We start from the raw sequence: 27,487 nt of genomic DNA on the forward strand, positions 1-27,487 counted from the left end.
TTGTTTTTTTGTTTATTTTATCTGCAGTTCGCTTTGAGCTATACACAAACATGTAATATTTATGCACATTGGTTTAAAGATACTATATAATACTGTTAAAAAAAAACACGTTATTGTTATTTGTGCATTTCCGAGTCATCCTACGTACGCCCTATGACCTTTAGAAGTATCCCCAGGGGTATGCGTACCAGCGGTTGAAAACCCCTGCCCTAGCCGAGTCAGAGCAGCACTTCCAAAGTGATTTGACCACAAAACTAAATGCAATATGAACCTCTAGCACCACACTGTGGTTGATATGAAAAGTGCACACCCACACCCTCCCAAATATACTTTCATTGTGAATATACTGAAGATGTTTCACTTGGTCTCCAAAAATAACTTAACATGACAACATAGGACAATATAACTTTTTTCAACTGAATAAAAAGTAACTTGGTTAGGCTATTCTTAGAACATGTACTTATACATAATGTGGATGTCATATTTACCTACTTTTTCCAGGATAGCAGGTGACATGTACTGTACATTCCCAATGTACATACTTAATACAATTTCCATGTTAGAAGTAGGTTTGTATTTGGAATAATATATAACTAAAAAAAAAAAAAAAAAAAAAAGCCATTTAGCTGTTTCTGACCATATTTCCAATCCGGAAGAGTCTAGTCTTTCAAGTACTTCACACAACACAGAAGCACACATTTTAATTAATGTAAACCCTGCTGTGCTAAGAATGTAGTATTCAAAAGTGAAATTAAACTCTAATCAAAGCCTTACAGTTTAACAAGCTCTTGCAGTGTAGACAATTTTGTTGCAGGACACAATGTTCTGCCAACTCATCATAGTTAAATGGGTAAACGAGTGCCATTATTACATAAATGGCACCTTTGAATGCATGCATGGTCACCCAGAGGAACAAAGCATGTAGGGTAAAAGGTACTAAAGTAAACTGGGACACATTTAGGTGTCCAACAAAAACAGACACACACAAATTCTGAATGATAACTCTAGACTGCAGCATGTTTTATTATACATCATGGGTATACACACTCCCTTCTATAACAATAAACATCAATACATTTAAGCTAATGCTTACTTTTAATACTATTAAAACAGGCAATAAATTGGCCCTTTAGAACAGGACCATTTTTCAACACAACAAAATGTAGCAACTTCCACTTTAATTTGTTCCAGTAGATCCAAAGCCACCAGCTCCACGTTCAGTCTCATCCAGGGTCTAAAAGAAAATTAGAATAATTAAAACAGGTCCTAGTCTGCACATCACAGCACACACTGAAATATATAAATACAACTTGCCTCACGTTCCTGAAGCTCTGGGTAGCAAATCTTTTCACATATTAGTTGTGCTACTCGGTCACCCTTTTTAACTGAGAAAAAAAAAAAAAGAAATTAGATAAACTATATAGAATCAGTTTATGAAGCTGAAAAAAAAAAACAAAAAAAAAAAAAACAGGTCTTGCCATTTTACATTTCAACAATAGTTTTGGACCATACCTAAGTGTGCCATTAAAACTAGATTCAACCTAATCCCTGAGAAGTTTCACAGATTGATTAAAATACCATTAATATCACTCTATAAAAGTTTTATGTTTTAAGTCTGAAAGTTTAGATCCACATTTAGGACTATGCTGTATATAGATTGGGGGCGGGGGGGGGTTGATGACTCACCTTCAAAACTGTCTTTATTGAAGTTGAAGAGCACAACACCAACATTCCCTCTGTAATCTTCATCAACAACACCAGCTGTAAAATTAAGACAAATAAATGTTACTATAAAGAATTTCTGTAGAACTATACTGTTAATACAGTAACTGTGCCTATACAGAACACAAAAAAAACTGTTACCAAGCCTTTATAGACCATTAACTACAGGCATGTGTGACCTTGGAGGATAAATATACAACCCCCCCCCCCAAATCACAAGGCAAATTAAATTGCTCTAATGGCAGCCACACATACTGGTAATGAGGTATTTATGCTTTGAGAGTTGAGCAACCCAGGATGTGGAGGAGGGGAGCTTGAAATGTTTGGAATTTTGAGTTTGGTATTGAGAGACTGAATTAATGAGTAGCAAGTTTCTCTCTCTCTAAAAATGACACTGTATATAAAAATAAAATGATTAACAAATGTACCTCCAACGTCAATAAAATATTTTGCTGCTAATCCAGACCTTGGAGCTAAGAGAGAAAAAGATATCAAATTAAATGAATAATCCACAAAGAGCAATTTATACAGATCTACAAGCATGAATTTCATGCAAAAGTAATACAGTGTGTAAAGAAACAAAACAAACACCTGGAATAAAACTCAATTTACAGCACATTAGTGGCTGACTTTCCTACTGGAAATAACACTCAATAATATTATGGACATCAATTAATTTGAATCATGTTTGCGGGCAGTAATACAGAGCTGAAGACACAAGTCTGTACACAACACTTTACATGGGCACGGATACAAATATTTGAAAATGTGCAGAATGGCACATTTATAATTCTCTAGGTGCAGTATTGTATGCAGAAGATAAGCTCAATTCTACTCACCTACTCTTCCGTAGTAACCCGAAGGCAGAGCTATCTGAATATCAGTTTTCACGATGGCCTTATCCATAGCGGGAATGACATAGTCATAAGCACTAAAAAGAAAAATTAATCAATAAGAGGGCTATAATATCTACGGTAAAATGTACAGATATTCACATTTGTATGAAGCCTTGTTTCTCTCAGCATTTCAGCTCGAGAAAAGTAATGCATGCTTAATTAAATAATCAATAAAAGTACTTGACAATTACACACAAGTTCATAATTTTTATGAAAATGTACTAATGTAGCCAGATCTGCCACGTTTCAAGCTGGCATCTTGCAGGTAGATAAATCTACATGTCAAAAAGTTAATTTATATTACTGTATCCATACACTAACCTGTACAAATCATAGCCCGCCGCTTTTGTAGATCCCCTTGTTGGAGAGGTAGCATGTTCAGAAAGTTTGGCAAATTTCAGCAGCATTTTCCCCTCAGGATGCATTTCCTTCAGACTTTTTGCAGGCGAGGTGCCGGTAACTTCGGTTACTTGAGAGCAGGGCATTTTAAATAGAAATTAAGCATTAATTGAGACAAATTAATTACCGGTATTTAATTCTGGTTTAGTGTAAGCTGCACTCTCTATAGTTACCGCCAAATCAACTGAATTTGATATTTCGCGCCACATACACCTCGCCCCCTTTTTAAAAAAATAAAAACAAACAGTTTTGTTCAAAATAAAATATAAAACACTCTTAATAAAACGAAACTAGCTAGAATTAAATTTACTTTATGAGGTCTAAATTTATATATTTTACGAATCAATTGACAAAGCGGTCGCCATGACTACAGATAAAGCACTTAAAAAAAAAAAAAAAAATCTCATCTCACGAGAGGAAAACGAGAGCTTGTCTGCGTGCTGTGCACATTTTTACGTTTTGTTTCCAGAAGTTCAAATTCATAGTAAAGCAGTATTGCGACGTCACACTGCGTAACCAACTGCATAATACACACAAGTAATAGTGTTATAACTAACACAAACCATTCATATTTACATACAATTAGTGATTGTGGTCTACAGTGCATGCTTAATTGATGCAGTCAATAATATTGATCTAATCTCTACATTACCTTTACATTTCCCGTTCCCTCTGGGCATTTTCATTTTTGGAAAATATTGATGTAGAATTCTTTTACTCCGAAGTAATGGAGATTTGAATATACGACAGTTTAGGAGAAAATATCTACAAAGGTAAAGATGTTTACAGACAAGAGCCATTTTGTTATGCACTTTGGGTTGTGCTACTGAAATGGCTGTACGATTTCCTTCCGTCAAATCAGACGTGCAGACCCAATTAATCTATGCTGGCTGCACTGAGTTTCATAAAAATAAATAAATAAATAAAAAACCGGTATTGCGTTTATAACATTGCATAAGACACGCACTTCTTTTAATGACATTCCAGATGCACTTATTTTTGCGAGTCGTATATTTTAAATACAATTATACATACATGGACACAAGTAAGCTGAATTGAATTAATATTATAATTTTCAGATGAATATCACTGTTGTCAGTATTCTCCAAACCTACCTGAATCACGTACCAGTGGAGCATCCAGATACGGTACAACATCATCATCATCAATTCCAATTTAAACATTTTCTTTCATGTTTCAGTATTTGGATTGTGCCCAACCCTTTACAACTGCACTCGCCTTATTTCTTTGTATGATCGAATCCGAATGATAAAAATCCCTTAATTTAGATAATGGCAGATAATAACATTCAAATAATGTAAATCCAATTGGCTCAAAAGAAAATCTCTATAAATAATATGTGTCTTTATGTTTAAATATACATAGTGTTTTGTTGAAAGAATACATTGTCATTTCATGTTAAAGTAATGCCACCTATGCCATGGCCTGCATGAAATACAATACGTTGCTAACTAAAGCTGTAACTTAAGATAAGAATGTGTGGTAAAATGTCTGAGTGACCAGTTAAAAAGCCAGAAGTACAGGAAAAGACAACAAGTCACCAATAATTTATGGTAATGAATGTCCGTACCAAGTTTCTTTTGTCACAGGTCTATGACCTGCCTTGAAACTACTGATCTAGTATCCCTGTTTAGTTTGGAAGATGCAGCATTGATGGCTTCATTAATATATGTTTAGTGTGGCAGCAGTGTGGAGTAGTGGTTAGGGGTTCAATCCTTGGTGGGTGACACTGCTGCTGTACCCTTGAGCAAGGTACTTTAAGTAGATTGCGCCAGTAAAAACCCAACTGTATAAATGGGTAATTGTATGTAAAAATAATGTGTAAAAAATAATGTAATTGTATGTAAAAATAATGTGATATCTTGTAACAATTGTAAGTCGCCCTGGATAAGGGTGTCTGCTAAGAAATAAATAATAATAGTGTGGATTATAGGAAAAGTTAACAAGCTTACTAATGTAATACTGGAATAATCAGCTACATTATTTTTCTTTTCTTTATAGACATAAGTCAGACTCACAAACTAAATACCCTAACCCTAACCCTAAATAACCTAACCCTAGCCCTAACCCTAAATAACCTAACCCTAGCCCTAACCCTAAATACCCTTATTACCCTTACTGTGTCCTTCTGCTGTGCACTGTTAAATTAAGTTCTTGCAGCAGTTTGTTAAAAAAAATATACAGGAAGCTTTTTAATCACCTGTGGTTTTTTTTCAACTTGTATATAAAGCAGCTGTACTATAAAGTTATTCTGTAGAATAATCTTAAATGGGTCTATTTTGAGTCTCTACAGCTATAGTGGCATAACCAAGTGAAGTTTAAATGCAAACAGAATAAATACATCCTTCAGCCAGGTAAACTGTACAAGGGCTGGGCAGTATGGAAAATAAAAAAATATAACAAACTACTCAGAATTGAGCAAAACAACACATGCAAATGTAATATATGAAATGTTTATTACCCAGACATAATTGCAAGCATCTGAAAAGGTACAGTGCATCCTAGTCATCATATGCCATCCAATGTAAGGCAACAATTAACCATTTCAGTCCTGGCAGGACCTCAAGGTCCAGTCTTACCTTAGCGCCGTGTGTTAACATATGCTGTGGTGGGAAATCATGCTGGAACCTTACGGGATTCCTAGGTCCCAGTTTGAGGTACTGTATAAATATATGTACATGTTTGGTTTTTCTTTGTCCTATTCTCTTGTATATTTATTAAAGGAGTTTATTATTAAGCTCGGCATAAATAACTCAGGACTGAAAGGGTTAAACAAAAAATAAAATCTCATATATATATATATATATATATATATATATATATATATATATATATATAAATATTATTGAAAGAAAAGTTGCACAACATGGCTTGGCATATTTGAAGCCAATTTTTGATATACATTGATTTTATAAGTTATGTCTGGACATGTTTAGAGGAGGAATATTACAAGGAATAAAAAAAAAAAGGCTTGAAGAAAATATTAGTTCAAATGGAACAAAGTCATTTTTTTTGCTCACCAGTTATGGAGTTAGCCTCTATGTATAATAATAGGATTTGAACAAGTAATACATTTCAAGTTTGTTTGGAACATCACATCAGTAGAGTGTAGAGAAGATCAATTCAATTGTGTGTTGGTGTAAGGTGTGGTCCAGTGGTTAAAGAAAATAGCTTGTAACCAGGTGGTCCCTGGTTCAAATCCTGCCTCACTGACTAACTGTGTGACCCCAAGCAAGTCATTTCATCTCCTTGTGCTCCTTGTCTTTCAGGTGAGACATTGTTGTAAGAGACTCTGCAGCTAATGCATAGTTCACATACCTTAGTCTTTGTAAGTCGCCTTGGATAAAGGTGTCTGCTAAATAAACAAATAATAATAATCTTTGCAGCACCAGTTTTTTTTTTTTGACAATTTAGTTTTTAATACAGTGCATAAAACAGGGTTATCACTAGATGGCAGCAGATGCCAGTTGTTCACTTTGTTGTCAGAATTCTTTTTATTATTACAGCTGATTAGATTTTGTTTTAAACATTAAAAATGTGTCTAAATGTGTTGTGCATTTGTTAAGAATAGAATGTCAGCACACTCTTGTGGTTGCCTCTGACCAGCATGATGGGAGGCAGGTTCTTCGTAAGAATTTCCAGCCAGGCCATGTACAGGTAATCAGAGACAGACCCCTTTCTTGCTATAGGCAAGCTCCTGGGAATAGAAGAAAATGATGTGTTACCATAGTTATTACATAGATACATACACTGTGAGCAATACCAACCTAGAAGTTCAGATCAGAATCCACAGAATCCACATGGTGTTGTCTGGGCTGGTATGTGGGGCCAGCATAGTTGAAAGGTCACTGTATCATGTGATTTTTTTAATATATATATTTAAAATTATTATAATGAGCTGGCTATTGGTTTCTACAGACACAGATAATGACAGGTCGATACAGAGAGACTTTATAAAAATGATATATCTGAGCTATGTATGTAAACATCATAAAAAAGGTATTGGAAAAATTCCAAAATAAATACAATGACATTTAAACCTACTTACCCTTTTTTAAAAGAGGCCATGAAAAAAGGACCCGTAGTTTCTTTACATGACATACATTTACATTGAATTAAGAAAAACACATGAGCACTGAACATCTGTTGAGACCTGTTTTTAAGCAGTAAAAAGAATGCTTTTTAAAATCTGTATTTTATTTAGCTTTAAAAAGTTTTTTTATATATATATATATATAAAAGAAGTTGCAAGTTGTTGAATAAACTTTCTTTAATGTGGCTATGGAAGGGGAGCCCAGCTCTCGTGACTGATGGCGAGTTCAAGACAAAGCAAATATGTTGTTGTTATAAATGCTTTAATAAACATCCATTCAGGAACAGTATTAAATAATGTAAAATTACACCTCTTGCTGTATATACCACTAAAGTGGTATGTAGTCCGTTGGGTCCTATAATATTTATTTTGACTGAATGTCTGCTTCTCCGTTTTGACCATGAAGTTTATAAACCTTCTCCGTGCCTGTACTTACATAATGATGAGGTTAGCTGCTCTGGAGTTCTCCTGGAGCAGTTCATTGAGACGAACCTGCCGGTAATTCTGTATTGAAAAAAAAAAAAAAAAAAAAAGGTTGCAATGGTTAGCAGCAGTGTGGAGTAGTGGTTAGGGCTTTGGACTCTTGACCGGAGGGTCGTGGGTTCAATCCCTGGTAGGGGACACTGCTGCTGTACCCTTGAGCAAGGTACTTTACCTAGATTGCTCCAGTAAAAACCCAACTGTATAAATGGGTAATTGTATGTAAAATAATGTGATATCTTGTAAAAATTGTAAGTCGCCCTGGATAAGGGTGTCTGCTAAGAAATAAATAATAATAATAATGATAAACTACATTTACAAATCGTTATTCATTAGACAATGGTTTACCTTTTCCTTGCACATTTCCAGCTCTGCATCCTTGATTTTCCAAGGGCTTTCCTTCTTCAGCATGTCAGCTGTTGCAGGGTCTTTGGAGCATTCATGGAGACAATAGGGCTCAATCATTTCTTCAAAGAATTTCCAGCTGCAAAGCGAAGGTGTACAAATACATTTTATAACTGAGGCGGTCCCCACAGAGAGTGCGAAACTTCTAAGTTAAAACATGTACGGTTTATTTTTTATCATCGTAAACTGGGGATACTTTTAGATGTCGTTCACCATTGGACCCTTCTATATGAAGCTTTCTAAGTAGCATTTTCAGTTTATACCTCTCATATTGTAAAACACATTTTTGATAATGTCTTATACATGCCTATTTATAGATCCCCAAATATGATATACAATTATGTTATTGTGAGCAAATCTCACAGTCTTGGAATATTGTTCATATATTTTATGTAGAAAATAAGAAATATAGTCAGGAGATCTGATTCATTTCTGTACACTATAAAGTAGCCCACGTATATCTGCTAATATATCACTTACTTAGGTTTAAAAGAATAACAGTATAATTAAACTTTAACAGTATACAGGGTAGTTATTACAAAAAAAGTGTCAACATTGTCCCATGTAACCCCAGCTTACAGTAATGTATTTTACAAATATTATAATGCAAGACGAGGCAATTAATTGGAGGTAGAATGCAAGGTAGAGCTCTACAGCAGGTGTGGTTGAGTTTTGTTTTGTCATATGAATGTGATTTTTTTGTTAGTAGAATAATTCACTCGTTTCTTACCTCTCCTTAGTTGGTTTAGTGTTGATGTCTCCGACAACATAAAGGTCAACAAACTGTATTCTGAATTTGCTCAGGAGTGAAATCATTCTAGGAGAAAATGACAAGAATAGTTCAAATGTGAAGCTTCTGATATTGACTGGCCTGTATTTACTGCTCAGAAATATTTCAAACAATTACACATTCATATTTTAGCATAATCCTGATCCATCGTATCTCTTATGGATGCTCCAGGATTAATAAATATTTGAAACTGCGTGACCGAGTACAACATAACTACAATTACATTTTGTAAAAAAAAAAAAAAAGAAAAAAAAAAAAAAAAAAACATTAGCCAGCAGCTAAGAGCATTTTTATTTATCTAGCTACCAGAACATTTTATTCAATTTTAATTAAAATAATATACATCACAACTTAATGGATATTTTGCATTAGTCAGTAACTCTTTCCCCTAGCTAATTCAAGTCTAAATTAAGTTATGAAAATGAAACATACAGCAGGCCTGCTGGTATTATTTTACCAACCACCCCGAACTGAACAAAGCATATAAAGATTTCTCAATGTAATTCCAATAATGCTGTGGCAACAGCTTTACCAAATCCTTACAAGTTTGGTAACCAAAAGCTGATAGGATAATATGATACTAATAATAAAAGTTTGTTGCGTACGCTGCCTTGTCTTCATCAATACGATTGGCCTTTCCACCCATAAAGACCCTAATCTTGCAGTCTTTCCACTTCTTTCTTGTTGTTAGGATGTAAGGGATCAGCAATGTCAAGCCTGAAATAGCAGAACAAATTACAATAGCCAACTGGTTTGCTGTCTTTTATAATAACAACTAAACATAAATATGTGTTATATTACAAGTTTAAGTCTGTATGCCACTCATCAGACATTCACTAGAGATGATATCACATTTGATTTATGTGTAGATGCTTTCGGGAGTGTGGATGTTCCTGGAGTATTTAGCTGTGGAAGAATCGACAACATGCCGGAGCCCACTTGTATATATGAACCTTGCAAAGGAGTATAAATGTGATTGATTGAAGATATTATAGGGAAAGGATTTTATTTTACAAGCACACTGACAATTTAATGTTTCAGCACAATTGCCTTTATCGGAGAATACAGAACACTGTTATCTGTCCAGTAATTCAGACCTTTTAGAAACTACTGTTATATCCTCTTGCGACCCCAGATGTCTGTAGAAGGCTTTTTGTATTGTACGGTGTACTTACTGAGTGGCATACAAGCTGGGGATGCTGTCGTATTATACTAGAAAATATATGCTTGCTCTATGGCAATTTAAAAGCATAATTTTCCTCCTATACAATTATTCTGCTGGAGTCAAATGCAAGTCTTGGCATAAAGGCGTTAAACTATCAATGATGAATCTTGTGAAAGTACTTTATTGTTGATACAGAGATACCCATGCAATCAATAAAGTGCATAACTAATAAGATAATTATGTGTAAGAGAATACTCGACTCAGCTATTCACTTTAGCAGAGCTCCCAAAGCTCAGCAAATTTTAAAAAGGAAATTAATCTTAAAGCTAGTTATCAAATGAATGAGTACTACCAGTTCATACCATTGACTTATAAGTCACAGACAGATGGGTAATGAGAATCCTGATTTCATCTACGCATTGTAACCTGTTTGGAGTTGATTAACCGGTTTAAGAAGTCTCAAAACTTCTTGTTAGCAAAACCCGGTGTTTGTTAATACAAGATTGAATCTTAAACGATTCCTACCTGTTTTGTGAAAGTTACTAAAGACGGCACGTTTCAAAATCCTTAACTTCACAAAGGATTTGTTTTTTGACAAAATGGTTACAGAATACGATTCTTTCTGAATCATAAAATAGTTTAAGATCACAGCCCCATGAGGGATGCTGCATCCATGGTGGAAGATTGTTATAAGATATAGTTCATCTCTTACCTCCATCATCAAACAGCCACCACACATCAATGGTGCCTTTTCCTTGCTTCTTTTTGAACTGGGTGCTTGCCTCCATAAGCCTTTGGTTAATGTCTCCCACATGCATTGATTGAGCTGAGTTCATGGTGGTCTCTATATAAAAAAGAAAATGTACAGTAAAGACAGACAACAAATCTGTTCTGGTGTTGCCGAGAGATTGTTGTAATAAGCATATGTAGCTGGAGGATAAACAAAGACATTGGGCTCTATTCAGTTGATCTGAACAGCAGCAGATCTAAATACAGACAGCATTTTAAACAATTAAAATAGGGTCCTCTCTTATGTCTTTAATAAAAACAATACAGACAATCACAAGCGCTACTATAGATTATGGTTTCATAACGTTATATGGTTTCATAACGTTAATACACAAACGAACATATTTTTAACACAGAAGCAATACCAGTGTATATATCTGAGAAAGCTACCATTGATTAGCTCAGGAGAAATGGAGCTCTTTGTCATTTTCTGAGAGTCTGGTTAAGATGAACTGGGCATGTTCTATCTTTCGATCACTGTAAATGCAGTGTACCTCATAGATCCCTAAAAGTTCCCAAAGTACCACGGACAATCATCTGTAAAACAGGGAATAAGCTGCACCAACAAGATGCTGCATCTCACTCAGCTTGACATACACATGGATTTCTCTTTAGGTGGGACTAGGCATAACTATTCTGTTTTAAGTGTTGTGTCCTCCTGTCTGATTATTTTAGCCAATCGAGTTAAACAATCCATTCAACCAGCTCCATCAATAATTAAAGCACTTTAATGGTACAATAAGGGATATATTGGACACACTTCATAGAAAGCCAGGCCATTTGCTTTAAATTAAGTTAATCTACATGATTTGTCTATAGCAGAAACAGTATTATGTAGAACATTGTATTAAATGTGCCATTTAAAAAAAAGGTTAAGTGATTTTGTTTTAGTTTTTCTAAATGTAGATTTGCTTCCAAAAAAGATAAATTCATTACTGGCTTCAGTCGTCGTTCGTCAGCGTCTGGACATGAAATTGAAGGCCACAAAACTGTCTCCCTGCTGTATTCTTGTATTAGACTTTCAATGAGCAAGCCAAGATAAGAGAAGCTAGACAGCTCTCTCCTGAGACACCCTTTTGAGTTCTAAAAGGCTCACAGGCAACACTACTGCATGCTATCTTTTACAAAGCTGCAATGCAACCTGAGAGAATACTCTTTTAACAATAACCAGTCAACCTGCTGAGTGCCATACCTCATTGATTCCGTCAGTCTTTTGGAAAGGGAATTCAAATGACAAAACCAACTGCTGTTTGTTCCATCTGGGCAAACCATATGTGAAGGATGAATACAGTAAATGAGTAAGTATCTCTAGCTGCATTGTCCTGTTGTATAGGAGAATGTGGCTTCAAACCCTGGTCATAGAACTAACACTCGCATATCATAAGTTTAATAGCCATTTAAGTGAAGTCAGTACCACAAAACTGCTGCAAGCACTGGGTTGTACTGTTTGTGTTTGAAGTACCTTTTGAATCTGGCTTAGACATTTTAAACCTGCTGGCTTTGTTGAAAAGGCCACGGATTCCATGCTTCCCCTCTTTAAATTCCTCCTCTTTAATGGCAGCCTCAAGTGCCTGCCGCTCCAGCTCCAGCCTCTCCAGCTCTTCTGCAATAAATATAAATGGAGTATAAATGCATGATTAAACTGAGTAAAAGGGCAGTGGTATAACATGGCAAAACGTGTTCCAGTCTAAACAGGAAGCATCTTCATTCAAGGAATTTTCAGGATAAAAATAAGTGGGGTGGTTACATTTCTTTTTTCATCATAACATAGCACGGCTCCTTGTTCTTTATGTTATTCTTTTAACATCCCCTCAATAATAAAAATTCAGACCAGGTGTATACAGTGCAGAAATGTATTTCATTATTATTATTTATGCAGTTTATTTAGTTACACTATTTCAGCTATTACCATTTACAATTGATGTCACCATATACTGTACACTGAAGCAGACACAATTAGTTGGTAACTCTTCATGACCCAGACAAAGCAACAAAGCACTTCCCTCATTTGCATATAATTAATACAAATAGCAATAGGATGATATATTCTCACACTATGTTGAGGCTTTCAAAACAAATGAAGACCAGCACAAATTTGATATATTTAATAACACTGCTGGATTACAATATTTTAATTGAGAATACTTTCATCAACCTACATTTGAAATATGCACTTGCTGCTGACATTTTTTTTTAACGAGGAGTCTCTTTCAGATGCAGACAAACTTTATTATATCATACTATATCTGACTGCAGATGGGCACCTACCTTGCACCTGCAGAACCTGAGAGATGTCAAACCCTTGGCTGATCCTTACCATCACTACTCCATACTCAAAATCAAATGAATCGCTGAAAAACAAACAAAACAAATATTTCATTCAACACTGTGGCAAACTCACCCACTTGAAAATAAATCAAAAGAAACAAGTACTTACTGTAAAACACCAACATAGTTCTCTATATCCTTGGGTCTGGAATCTCTCCAGTCTTTTTTGAATCCAATCACCAGTGTGTTAGGCCTCATGCGACCAACACCTGAAGCCTAATAAACAAAAACATACAATGATATATAAATATATATAAATGTAATCATGAAACTACCAGTGAAACTGGAATTACATTATTCTGGGAAGTAAAGAAAAGCTGAGCCCCTCTGATATCACATTGTACAGAACAGATTACCTTACAGGCAGAGGAAAAGATCATTCACAATTGCAGACATATGTGACCATATATTTTCTCCAGCCTCTGCATTGATTCAGAATATTACAAAGGAAATACAATTACAAACACTCTCCAAAATGAAGAAAATGCTTGAGTCTGTGAAAAAAACATTCATTTTAATGCTATTCTTTGAATAAACATGAATATAAAGCTTTACTGCTGTTTCATTTGAGACTCTGTAACCATGTCAACCTACTTGAAGAAGACTCCTAACTCCCTCACGGAAGTTATCACAGGCCACTGCTGCATAGAAAGCTTTCCTTTTTTTGCTGTTCAGCCAGGTCTGGTTCTTCTCCATGGAGCTGTTCATTTCTTTCACCGTCTGTATTCGTGGCCCCTGTTTATGATAAACAAAAGTGACAAATAAATTTACAGTAGAAGATTACAGTATAGCTAATAGTTCAACTTATTAATGTGTACATGTGTTTTCTTATTTCCTTCATAAAGAATGTCCCAGTAATTATTATTTCAGTTTTTAGTAAACAACAAGGATAGGTTAGCTACGATAGTTTACTGCAAAGTGGCTTTACATGAATATTAATGCATTAGTGGGGCATTCTGTCACACAAACTTCTATCACACAACATTCTCTTTGCAGTATTCCATACATTGACTTACTTGTTTGCTGATGTGGCTAATAAAAAAATACAACTTTTTCTGTAGGTCATATAATTTATGTAACTGTACTAGTACTCATAAAGTTGTCACTATACTGAGTATAAAGTTAGCTTCAAAACAATTATAATCCAGAGTCGAATGCGCAGAACAAAAGGGCAGTAAAAAAAAATAAAAATAAAATACCCAAACAGACTAAGCAAAGATAAAACAACAAAATGTAAACATGAGGGATACATGTTTGGAAGCTATCAGAAATTCACCTCTAAGGTTTTTGACCTTGAACAGCTAATCTGAATTTAAACCCCCAGGTTTCCTTATACAGTTTGCAGGACTGACTTTCAAATTACATTGAAAAGCCTTTTATTGATACATTTCAACAGTCCTTGTGGAACAATTAATTCAGCATTTACATCAAGCTTTGAAAGCTCCTAGTATTTAGAATTTGATTTATGAGAATGTCCTAAAGATATGAAATAACCAAATAAGTACATTTGGAGCCGGTTCAAACGTCTAAATTAAGAATGTTCTTGAACCTTTGCAAAGACATAACAAGAGTTTATTAATTTAACTAAAAATGTTTTACTTCTGTTGCATTTTCTAGATGTGTGTCTGACAAATTGACAATAACTACAGAATATATATATATATATATATATATATATATATATATATATATATATATATATATATATATATATATATATTAGGATGATTTGCAAAGGACACTTACAACAAACACTTTGCTGGTGATGCACAGCCCATAGTTCTTGGTGAATGAATGGGCAATATCAAGCAGAGCCGGTCTAGTCTTTGGATCTCCTGTCAACACGATACACTGTGGTCTGAAAAACAAAATGGACCAGATATTAGAACAACACAGCCATTCAGATATATCACCCATACATCCTGACAAGGGCAGCAGCGGTTCTTTATCGAACATCTTAAAATGCTGAGCCACTATTCATTACAAGATAAGAAGGTCTAGAAAGAGCTCTGCAGAATTTTGAGACACATTCTTTTTCTATCAAGGTGTACATTGAGGTGAAATGAGCTCCAGGTATTCTTTCCTTCCTACCTGAAGTTTTTCACATGGTCGTCCACCGCAGTTAAAACCAGCGCGTCATTCAGAGCATTAACAAAAGTAATAGCCTGGGAGGATGACCCCCAGTTCACATCTATCAGAAACAAGTACACAGTTAACATAACTTGACACAGTAAAACAATCTATCATGCATAATGAAGGTTAATACACATAGCTACCGCCTACTTGGGATCACAAGTGTGCAGGCTTTATATATTTTAAACATTTAAATATGAATTCTAAACTTAGTCACTGATTATGATATTTTTTTTACAGCGTACTCGTGTGAACAAAAACAGGTCTTAATATTGTTACTGCCCTTTTGAAAAATGTGGTATAATACTGTATATATTGTAAAGGACTGTGAACATTATATTATACAAAATGTTCAATGATTCAGTGTTATGATATTTTTACTACAGCATGCTAACTAAACAGTATCTCACCTGGCTTCTTGACTGTTACATAAATATAGAGGAGGATCTCAATGGCATAGGTGATCAAAGCTGCCCACCAATTGATGACAAACATCACACCACAGCACAGCATGGCCCCAAACAGCGACACCCACATATTGTAATACTTATAAGCCGGTCTCCAACCTGTGGGACATGTGGTAGATCATGTCATGCAAACACTGGAATTGTGAAATCATTTTAAAATAAGATTTTATATAAATAAAACAAGACAAATGTATATTTTGTAATGAGATCAATTCCCACGCTCTCACCATTTTCACTTTCCACTTTCCACTCCTGGCATTCTTTGGGATAACTACTTTTAAATGGGATATTTTCTTTCTAACATACTGAATATACATCTTTTAGATTACAATACTGACCTGGTGATTTGGCATAGGAAGCATGGAAGCAGGAGAAGTTGATGAGGGCATATGAAGCCAAGAAAAAGTTGGAGATGATGGGTGCAATTGTGTTCAGTTCAGCTAAAGACATAATAATGAAAAAAAAAACCATATTAAAGATTAAATATATCCACAGTAAATGTATTTCAATATATGAAATGTAAAATGTAATGTTAAAAAATAATACTTTATTCTAGCTGGTATTTGAATCAGTAATTCTATGGGCCCTATTGGTCACAGTTGTCACAGCTGTTGTGCTCTTCAGAGTCCTTATTGTTTCTCGCTATTTTTTTCTATTTATAGTAAACAGCTTTGATCAAATATGGGGTCAGTATATCTATTTAAAAGGTACATTTGAAAACCTAAACACTTATGTGACAGGATGGCTCGCAGTGGTGAGGTGTGGTGACATCACGGACCAGGAAGTAACTGAAACCAAAACAGTGGATGGGCGGGTGAAGCTGAATGCAATTGCATTCAGCGTGGATTTATTAACAAACAAACAAAACAAAAGATTTAAACAAAAACAACAAAACAGAAACCAAAGGGCACGAGGGCCAAACGAATAAACAAACAAGTAAGTGTCGTGCTGGAGTTTTAGCAATTGTTTTTAAATGTCGTTCTTTCTCTCCGCTCCCCGTACTCTCCTCTCTACACTCAACCCCTGCAGAACGGACAGTTGCCGCTTCTTATACTCTGGCCGAGGGGTTAACTAGTTATTAATTATCTTATTACCCCTCGGCCAGAGTCTGCACGCATTTGGTAAGGATGCATGACTGTCAGCTACTTAAATAATCAGTAGCTGATCAGTCATGCATCCTCACGGGGTTTTTAAATATAATAATAAAAGACGCAGCGCTTTTATCCGCGCCGTAAAAAATAATACAAATAATAATACAAATAATAATAGGGGCGGGACACTCCGCCACAACTTACCAATCAGAATAAATGCAACAGCAATAATGAAGGTCAGAACATATCCTCTGAGAGGTTCGTTGTTCTTGCCGTGCCCTTTAGCAAAGAAGTGGAGTGCCTTGTAGATGTTGTCTTTACAAAGAGCCTACATGTAAAAAACAGTGCAACTAATCAGAACCACAGCTAAATCTTGCAAACTTGAGATGTATTTATTTCTTTTTTTTTTTTGCATTGCAGTTTGGCTGACCTGAAACACCTTTGGTGCACTAACGAGTGAAGCCAAGGCTGAGGACAGGGTGGCGGAAAAAATCCCTGCAGTTATAAGAGGACCAAATCCAGACACCATGCTCATCACCTAGAGGAGCAGGGAGACAGAGAAGGTCAGTATTTAAACTCAGTACTCTCTGGCTTCAAAGAGAGGACTCACCAGATGAGCTAAAGGAGCAGCTCCATCAGCTAACCTGGGTAGGAGTTCTTCACAAGGGGTCTCATATTTGAACTCACAACCATCTTCCTCCAAAACTAGGACTCTACCAGGGCAGCAGAAGAACCAGCTCCTTCAGCCAAGCTGATAGGAGTTCCATACAGCGGAGTCTCTCTGTTTCAACCATCACATGTGACTCAATAAAAGGACATCAGAGGTGGTCTTATAAGAGAGAGACCTTCGGCTCTCCAAATTGAAAAGCTCTGAGAGAATGTGGTCTTAATAGGCTTTAAAAGGTCACTGTATTAGCCTGGTCTTGCTTTATGCTTTAAAGGCAGAAGTAAAGGTTTCAAATATTTAGCAAAGATCTAATTTTCTAAAAAGATAGTAAAAAGTATAAAGTGTAATAATTTGTAAACCACCTTATTTTGTTCATACTGTTTTTTTGTTTTTTGTTTTTTGTTTTTTTTTACCTGGAAGTTGTTCATTAGACCAAAGTCACAATGTTCAGTCTTGCAGGATGAGAAGTCGTATCCCAGAGAACAGGCTGCTGATCCATTACAGGCCATCCCAGGGGTGATGGTGTCATTAAGACTGCCAGTCGCATCTCGCACAACAGTGGCAGCTACATAAGGACCAAGCAGAAGGATGAGAGATGTATTAACCCTAAAGTAAGTCTTAGCAAGGAGGAATTTCTGTAATGAGGCCATATAAAATGACCATGAGGATGCACTTGAGGTATGCACCAGTAATTTCCATCTGCCTTAAACTTTATTGGAATGCAATAGTAATCATACATGTATTATACAATCTTAACAGACATACACATATTCTAAAAACATTTTCTGAATGATTAGGCACTAAAGAGACTTATACTTACATACGCAAATCCCAACAGCAAGGTAGGTAATGGTTGTTATGAAAATAGCCAACATTGTTCCTTTGGGGATAGCGACTTGTGGATCCTTAAATGTAAAAAAAAAAAAAAAAAAATGTTAAAATTGGAAATGGAAGAACAAATTATGATTATAGGATATATTATAAAACTAGCCAGTTCTGTCTTATGAAATGTGGATGGTCAGAATGTAGTTGGTGATTGCATGTTCTATACAATTTATGAAAATGTTTTATTCAAGCTAAATTTGTTTATTTGATATCGAGTACAGTATTTTATAAAGCTAGATAAGGCGCTGTATAAACTTACCTCTAGATCACCAGAGATGTTGGCTCCAGCAAGAATGCCTGTAGCTGCTGGGAAGAAGATGGCAAAAACAGAAAAGAAGCCTTCTCCATCTCTAAAGTCGGGTCCAAAGTTTTCTGCAAATATAGCGCCTGCAGGAAAAATCCACTTATTTCAGATGTGAAGTCCAGAAGTGAACATCTTAATGCCCACGATAGAGCACGGTTATGAGTTTTAGGGTTGTGTAGAATCCACTGCTTTTTTGAACTTTTGATCAGTAAAATAGACCCCACTCTTATACACTCAATAGACCATCCTATCAATGTAATGACTGCAGTTTGACTGACCAGGTGCTCAGACAATGCACGTTGCCTGTGGATTATACAGTAGTTTACAGAATGCGTTTTTGCATACATTGTACTAATTCATGTGGTATTTAAACATCATATTTCCATTATGTGATCTATACATTTTTTCACCCATTTTCAGGGATGTTTTCAGATATGTATCACACTGCATTCTCATACAACATTAACTGTTTGGGCTTTGAAATGCTGAACGTGTTTCTTGATGTGTACTGTCACCACACTATTGTGCCCTTGATAGAAACAAATATTATATGTACTAACCGTCATAATTATAAAATCCTCTGGCTTTCTTTTCTTCGTTGGTGGGGATGACTGATCCAACGAAGAAGTTAAAAATAGCCACTAGCAGAATTACCAGTAGAAGGACCTGAGCCTGGTATTAAAAAAAGAAAAGACAGCTCAGGAATGCTGCTTTCCTTGCTACTGAACAAGGAACCAAAGAAACAGAGAGCTCTCACCATCAGGGTGATAACAAGAGTTCTGCCGAGGCTTAAGAAACTGTGTCAAGGTGACAAAGAAAATGTATAAGAGGTATTTATACAGATAATAAAATGTGTGGCCAGCAAACTTATTATAGTGAAATAAAAAATGACTTTCCAAATGGAAATCTAGACTGGGGCCTAGGCAATTACTGGTAATGGAAGTTATTGGAAGAAATATGTGCAGGTATTACAATGGCCAAGATAAAATAAGCTGGGTTGTCACTTAAGAATAGTAAGCCTATTGGATCAGACAACCTTCTCAATGAGTTCCAATAATATGTCTGCTTATGATTCATTTTCTAATATACTACAATTACTTACATTCACATTAAGTATTCAAAGAGATGCAGGTACTGAGGTGCCAAAAATTTTATAGGAAAACTATTTTTTTTTTTATACAGTACCATCCAAAAAGTTTCAGAAATGGGCACATCGGTTTTCACAGAGTGTAGGCAACCTAATATGAACTGACACAGTTCTTACAAGTATGGTATTATGCATACCATTTGTGGATTAGTGTATTATAATATTGCATATTGTACTAAAATAAAGAAATATTATGAGCTCAAGCTGTAATTGAGTTATAATCCATAAGGCGCTGTACAGACAGCATACATTTTCTCAAAGAAAAAAACAAACTTTAAAATATTCAATGCTGAGGTCAAACTAAAAGAAAACTAAGTCAAAGTAATTTCTTAAACCCCTTTTCCCAGTCCAAAGTTTATTCAATTGATCCCTTATTCAGACAAACGGTGAAGGATTTTTCTTTGCACATGCCCTAGTTTGTGAGTTTGTCTAAGAGGGAAAAATACAGATTATCCTTAAAATTTGAATGACTTTCAAGGTAACTTCAAAAGAAGAAAATGGTTCCAGTTCTGTAGTGGTCCAAAGTTTCAAATGAAAGAGGAGTGTACCTTTGCCTCCCATTCCATTCCAGCTAAAGAGATCCCAAGCAGCAACACCACTGTAATGCATCCAACGATTCTGATATCATTTGTCACGTCCACCATCAATGCATCACTCTCCTGCAAAATAACAATAATATACATTATGAAGGATTCATCAGGTCCTTGATTGTTGAAATAAAGGACCACATTTTTTAGTGGTAACTAAAAAATATAAGCTGTAATTGCATAGGAATCAATGCATTATATATTTGCTATCAAAATGCATTTCTGGGGGAAAAAAAAGAAACGTGTGCAGTAAATAATGTTCATGATAATGCTGATTTTTTTTTTAGATAAAAATAAAATATTGCTTTATATTTTCTGACAAACTGATGAAGGCACTATCCCAAATGTGTATCTTTTGTGTTCTCTCCATTTACTCTACCATGATTTTTTTTATTTACCCCAACTCATTTTTCCTAATTATAAGCCGAGACACATAAGCCATGCATTTAGCAATGTTTAAACTTACTTTAAGAAGGTCCACAACAGTTTCAGCGAACCCCACGACATACATGGCTACAGCCACTGCATTTGCAAATGCAAAAATCAGACCTATAGACCCACCAAACTCTGGTCCTAAACTTCTGGATATGAGATAATAAGCACCGCCTGTAAAAAGACCAAATACAATCCATTTTTACTTTTTCAAATCAGTCAAGATATATACTGTTTGCAGTTCAAAATAAATAAATAAATCATAATTACAATTCTGTAGCACCACATTTTATTATTACTGTGATGATTATCTTATTAATCATTATGATTATCTTATTAATCATTAAGGATAACTTTTTCAATTTACTAAAACTATGAAGCGCTTTCCTTTAGTAAATGGACAGGCGACTGTATCTATTACTAGCATTGAGGATATTACGTAGTATAATCATGCAGTATCAATGACAGTATATTATGCTTTGATTCAAGTTTCAAGTTAAAATGCTCTATTCGAATGTTGCTGGACCGCTGTGACCTACATACCGATCTAGAGGACTGAAGATCAATAGGCATCAACTGGCTGACTTTCTTACCCTCTAACCCCACAAGGGTAAAGGCCAATGCGGCACTCCTTGTGGGTCCCAGACCAAGACTGGCCACTTGGTGAACTTCAAGTGGCAGTGCTTTTACTGGATGAGTCACTTTTATACCCACTTAGAAAATGCATATGTAGTACATTACCTCCTCTGACAACTCCATTGGTGCAAATAGCAGACATAGATAAACCTGTTAGGGTAGTGACTACCACGCTTAAGCCAATGGCGATGACTCCCAGACCTGAAAAAATCAAAAGTGTTTCAAATGATAAAGTCCCCTCATACATGGAATATGAGGTGCACAGACATGCCCTGGTGTCCTCCGTGTCACTAGGATACCTGTTCTATAGAAAAATGCTCCCTCATCATGCTGTGGAAGAAATACATCATTTCTCCTTGTTGATAGCGGGGACTTGCTGTGCTCCTGCTGGAGTCCAAGGAACCTGGGAAAGATACCAAATGATGCCTTTGACCTGATGCCTTTGGTTTGAGAAAGAGGTGACGACCTGACTCCTGAAAATCCTTTCTTTTTTTTTCTTCAGAAAGGTAGCCCGGCTTTGCTGTTGGAATGCACTCACAAGAAATAAAGTAGAAAGTTGGTATAGTACCGTACCTGTACATTATTCCACTTCTATTGGATTTTAATACCTCGGGAAAGCTTGACTTTATACTCACTTTACTGTTGTAAAGTAAAACAAAAATTTGGAGAGGACCTCCAAATATTGCAAGGATCCATGCTAAATATATTACCTCCACTGACACATCCATTAGTGGAAATGGCTGAGGTTGACAACCCTGTAATTGAAGTTACCATGGTAGCCAGAAGAATAATAATAACTCCAAGACCTGTCAGTGATGAAGTAAGAGACAAACAGTTACATCTTAATGATTTTGGGGTGTCCTTTTTTTTGTCTTTCTCAACAGCTTTTGTAAGCCTTACTATAAATTGAATATTTTTAGGCTACTCCTGTAGAAAATTAAAATAGGAAGCTTTACTAGCTGTATCTATTAACGGGCAGTAGCACAGTGTATGGCTGTGGACCAGGATGGAAAAAAGGATGATAATGAGGGTTTTTTTGGTGCAACAGCCTGGAAAAAAATTCACTTGGAATTGAACTGCCGCTTGTTTACAGTCATTACAACTGTACTGTACTTTAGTGTAGTTTTATGAGAACAGTCAATGGAGGGGAAATATGTAATATAAAAATAGTTAATAATCTTTTGGCCACATTGCCCAAGTTCACTTAAATGAGTTAATTTGCCTATGCCATAAGCTATTATTGTACTTATACTTTAAAAACAAAGTAATTAATGGTCTGGTCACCAAATAGACCGTTTAGAGAACTAATTGTGCACAGAAGCCTAGAGCAAAGACTTTGCAGTTGAGAAATGCGAAACTTCCAATACTGGCTTGCACCCTCTGGCTCTAAACAGTGATTAGATATGCATCATAAAAATCTTTTAGTGCTATTTTGTCAGGAACAGAGTTTGTGCCAAATAAGCCACATGCATAAATAATCTACAATGTTCACAAGAAAATGTAATTATACCACTAAATAGCACCTTACTCTTTAACCAACCTCCAAGGTTAAGAAACATTAAATAACGGCTTAGGGGTCACTTTTTTGCGTACTTTATAAGTATAAGTATCCATTGAAGAACATTGAGAATATTTCATAATTAACAGGACATAACAGGACATACCCAGCTTTATTTGGGTCTGGCTGGATCCCAGGTCAGTGAGTCACATCTACCTACACGAACAACCCAACAATCGCTTTCTGACATTTAGTAATTACTAAAATCCTGTTGCTTTATTTTTCATAAGTCTGTAAGTGAGGTTCTTTCACCTGAGTTCAGGAGTTGCTATTCAGGTCTACTTGGCAATCATAGATATATGTAACATAGTCTAGACAGAGTATTACACAGAGAATTGTGAGGATATGGAACCAGCTCCCCGGTAATGTTGTTGAAGCTGACACCCTGGGATCCTTCAAGAAGCTGCTTGATGAGATTCTGGGATCAATAAGCTACTAACAACCAAATGAGCAAGATGGGCTGAATGGCCTCCTCTCGTTTGTAAACTTTCTTATGTTCTTATGTAGACCACCGGTGTCTTTATAGATCTTAGAGCCAGTGTCATAGAGACAATTTTGTTCCTTTTTTTTTTTTTTGCTGGCAGTATACTGCCGTACATAAGACACTTTAGCTGATATACCCTACATTAGATATGTCTATGGCAGTCAAGGTGAGCAGCTCCAGAACTCACAGTCACAACCATGTAACACTTTCCCAGAAAAACCCATTAGAATCATTGCAAACATGATAACAAAATCTAAGGGAGCAGGGTTTACATAAGTGTGGGACACCTTTATGACTACCCTTTTAGAACAATTCTTACAGTATTTATAGGTTGAATAATACATTTCCAAAATTATGATATTTAAATAATACATTTGTTATTTCATTTTATAGTACCATGAATATAAAATCACATTTGGAATTGGTACCATCATTAACCAATTCATTTACATGTATTCAAATGTAACTTTGTTTAAACATTAAAATAATTACCTATACCAGCTTGGCCGAAAATCCATGAGAGACGAATAAAGAGCATCACTCCCCAGATGTTCAGCATACATCTTACCTAGATTGGATAAATTAGGAAAATATACAGTGGAACTAAATGTATACGACAAGAGATCAGTGTTTCAACTTGCAATATGTATTTGATTAATATGTGTAGGCAAGTAAAGAAAAAAGAAAAGGGTAGCCTAGCTGTCTTGTTAGAAATAGCCTCAACTCATGATTAGATTATAGCTATTTATATTACAAAGTTTTAATATGGCCGCTGATGATGCTGACACTGCTAACGATACTCCCATATTTTCCACTTGAATCTTGACTCTGATACACTGGCAGTTTGCCCAAAACTGACACAGATTCTAGCTTCCTAGAACTTGTAGTGCTGATTTTAGTACATATTGAATGCACCTGCTCAGGCTTCATGCACTTCTTGAGGTAGGCTCACCTTTTCTTAATGTTTTTGAGGCTCAGTTCATTTTTTTTTAGCACACAACAAGGTGTATTTTTACTCACCAACACCCCCTTCACCCAGCCGAACTTCACAAATCCTCCTTGGGTTTCTTCCTTCTTTGCTGCTTCTTCATCAGCAGGCCCTCCATCCCTGTTGGCTGCCCCATCTGGACAACCTGGGGCTGCAGCTGCAACATTCTAGAGTAATAAAAAAAGGGATTTGTATGACAGATTTTTGCAGTAACTACTTCTCTTTTTAAATGATGTACAATAAGTAGTAAGCCAAATATTACTAAATATTATGGTAGAAAAAGGCCTGTGATTGAGCCGGGTTATGAGTTTACGGGTAGTGTCATTTAGATGTGCCGCTGTTCGGATCATGAACTCTGTAATGCTTAGTGGTGTAGCAAATGTGATTCAACACTTTTGAGTATTCAATAACCTATTGTGTTTATAATCTAAGTCAAAAGCCAACATTTTTAAATTCAGTACATTCTGTGTTGCCGGACGGATCTTTATTTTGTATTTGGTACAAGCAGCTTTTCTTAAAAAAAAAATAAAAGGATAAAAAAGACCCCCACCAGTTTAAAGGGTCTTTATTTTAATTCAGAAGTCTGACTGAGCCCTGTCTTGAAGGTATACTGTGTCTCACCAGAAATACATTGAATAATAGATTCAAGAAGGTTTGTTCAAGTATGAAGATAATATAATGAAGTTCAATTTTAATGAGGATTTTTTTTTGGACAGATATTGAAGACTAATGTGAAAACTCAACTAAACCACTTTGAACCTCATGCTCTTTGATTTAATGTGAGTTTTCACACCACATTAGCATAAATTGTCCCATAAAAAGCAATCAATGTCCATGCTTAAGGGGATAGTTATTCATTTACTAAGAGTTTCTTTTGTTAGCTACATTACCATGGAGAGCGGTGAATATGGAGTCTATCTATTGATCAGTCCTTATGACTGTAAGTATTGACCAATATGACCCATTAAATGAATTACAGTTGAAGATGCTCATTTGTTAGAATTTATCAGATTAGACAAAGGTTAGCATTGATATATGCAGTACATTTATTGTATTTTCATACATTTATATATATTTGTAGCACTTTTAGATTGTCTTTTATTTTGCCCTAAACTCCCTTTTGTGAAAGGAAATACAATTGTTTATAGTATAAAATAGATTCAAACCAATTAACCTTCTAAGTAGCTTGTCACAAGTTCTGTAACACTAACAATTTCATTTTTATTTTTATAAATATCTTAATAAATCTGGCCCCGGTCTCATTCTCTTAAGCAACACAGTACCTCTTCTGTTTGCTTTAACAGTATTTATGTATGTTGTTTACATGCACTTCAATTGACTGTTACTGTTATATATCAGCATTGTGGCATTTCTGCTTAATTGTGGCATTTCTGCTTAATTTTGTGGAAATTAAAATGACATTACTTTTATAAGGCACTTACTTTTTTGAATACTTCATGAAGATCTTCCAGGGTCGGCCTGGTGATTTTGTCTCCACTGACACTGCCTGTGTTCCTGTAGAAATCAATCCTGGGCACTGGGTCCATGGTGTTGTGACCAAATGTTTGCAGATAATAGGGATTGGAAATGGTGTCATAAGGATGGAATCCACCCTCATTGTGAATGATGCTGTTGTATACAGCTCTTTCATCAGGTCTGAAACTTATCCTGTGCCCACTTCTTCCATCTGCAAATGACGTTTCTTCATAATGTGGAGGGGCATCACTGGTTTCCTGAAAAGCTGCATTTGTGTCATGGTTGTCGGTCACTCTGTTAACGTGAAATCGTGTGGGACTCTGAAGATTTCCATCCATTACTAAATTTGTGTTTAAATTTCTCTTTCTAGATTGATGTACAGATGCGATATCTATCTATATATATTACAACTTAGCCTATTTCAGACACTCCCTAACTCACTGCAGTGTTTATCTAGAAGACATTATCTTGATCCTATACCTGTTTAAGATTTGGTACCGTGTTCTATGCCAGCCTGTCCTAGACTTCAGTCACTATTCGTCTCCTTAAAATGTGTTTTTTTCTTTTGTGTGTGCTACACAAGTAGAATAGGGAGGCAAGGCTATTCAACAACTGTCTTTTATAGTATCCAGAGGCCGCTGTATAAGGAGATTTTGGAAAATACCATTGGTGCACACCCCAAATTAACAATTCATAGAAAGGGCATGACCAACCTGCATTTAATAGATACACCAGGCTCACAGTTTAAAGATTAACCAAGTCAAAATGACCTCTTCTGAGAATATCATTACTGTTTAAGTCCATGTAAATAACACAAATATACAGTATATATGATACTAGTTTAATATAGTGAACCGGGTTTGTTTATATGGAGATTGGATGTTATTTTGTGTTTTAAAGTTTTTATTACCAAAGATAATAAAATCATGCAATAAATGGTTTGGATGTGGGTTGGGTATTTTATTTGATTGAATTGGTACATTTCAGACCAATGTGAATTGAATTAGGTCCACGATCAGGCCTGACGTTAGGGGTAAGGGACATAGGTGGCTGTCTAGGGCAACAATGGGGGCACCAAAAAAAACCACAATAATTTAGCAATATAAGGGGCGGTTCAATTGAAAATGAGTGCTTGAAAGAATAAAACATACACCACGTTGTGTACAGCACACAGTGGGATGGGTAGAAAGTTGAAAGTATAACAAACTACACCACCTGTCAAGAGGTGCCACTTTGTTGGATATATCAGTTTTGCCATGTCACCAAGCACCTGATGTGTCGCTTGAGCATGTCTGTCAGAGTGGAGAAGAACTTAGCTGGTTGCTGGCTGAAGTTAGATTACAGTAATGGCAGAAATTAATTACCTTTCTGCCTATACAGAAAAAGAGCCTTCAAACTCTTTTGTTTTGTATACTTTTTAAAAAGATCTATTTTAAAATGTGTTATATTAATTCTGCTATTTGATTGATCTATTTCATTGTAGACGCTATATATTTTGCTATATATTATATTCACTGACTGTGCTACCTGTTATGGCCATTTTA

The 27,487-nt window shown here is 35.6% G+C and overlaps 2 protein-coding genes across 3 annotated transcripts; both read right to left on the reverse strand.

Moving 5' to 3' along the window:
- Positions 1–989: 989 nt before the first annotated feature.
- LOC117429409 (deoxyuridine 5'-triphosphate nucleotidohydrolase) lies at positions 990–3,850 on the reverse strand. The gene is made up of 7 exons (XM_058995129.1): positions 3,670–3,850; positions 2,940–3,087; positions 2,562–2,653; positions 2,151–2,195; positions 1,687–1,761; positions 1,315–1,385; positions 990–1,234 (listed from the first exon to the last, which is right to left on the reverse strand). The coding sequence occupies exons 1-7, from the start codon at positions 3,815–3,817 to the stop codon at positions 1,178–1,180; spliced, it is 636 nt and encodes a 211-aa protein (XP_058851112.1). The 5' UTR covers positions 3,818–3,850; the 3' UTR covers positions 990–1,177.
- A 2,050-nt stretch (positions 3,851–5,900) lies between these two features.
- Positions 5,901–26,504, reverse strand: LOC117964332 (solute carrier family 12 member 1-like). 2 transcript variants are annotated; one of them, XM_058995132.1, is made up of 26 exons: positions 25,910–26,504; positions 24,500–24,634; positions 23,972–24,047; positions 21,543–21,638; positions 20,836–20,975; positions 20,331–20,441; positions 19,196–19,307; positions 18,591–18,718; positions 18,267–18,351; positions 17,860–18,011; positions 17,210–17,317; positions 16,984–17,107; positions 16,027–16,128; positions 15,632–15,787; positions 15,180–15,279; positions 14,835–14,946; positions 13,683–13,823; positions 13,198–13,304; positions 13,029–13,111; positions 12,223–12,363; positions 10,684–10,815; positions 9,412–9,523; positions 8,747–8,833; positions 7,960–8,095; positions 7,568–7,635; positions 5,901–6,735 (listed from the first exon to the last, which is right to left on the reverse strand). In XM_058995132.1, exons 1-26 carry the CDS (start codon positions 26,279–26,281, stop codon positions 6,600–6,602), a joined length of 3,252 nt encoding a protein of 1,083 aa, XP_058851115.1. In that variant the 5' UTR covers positions 26,282–26,504; the 3' UTR covers positions 5,901–6,599. The 2 variants fall into 2 exon arrangements, with proteins under 2 accessions (XP_058851115.1, XP_058851113.1); XM_058995130.1 differs by lacking the exon at positions 21,543–21,638 and adding an exon at positions 22,148–22,243.
- Positions 26,505–27,487: the final 983 nt, after the last annotated feature.

This window comes from Acipenser ruthenus, chromosome 21 (genome assembly GCF_902713425.1).
Source record: "Acipenser ruthenus chromosome 21, fAciRut3.2 maternal haplotype, whole genome shotgun sequence".
Classification (NCBI taxonomy): Eukaryota; Metazoa; Chordata; class Actinopteri; order Acipenseriformes; family Acipenseridae; genus Acipenser; species Acipenser ruthenus.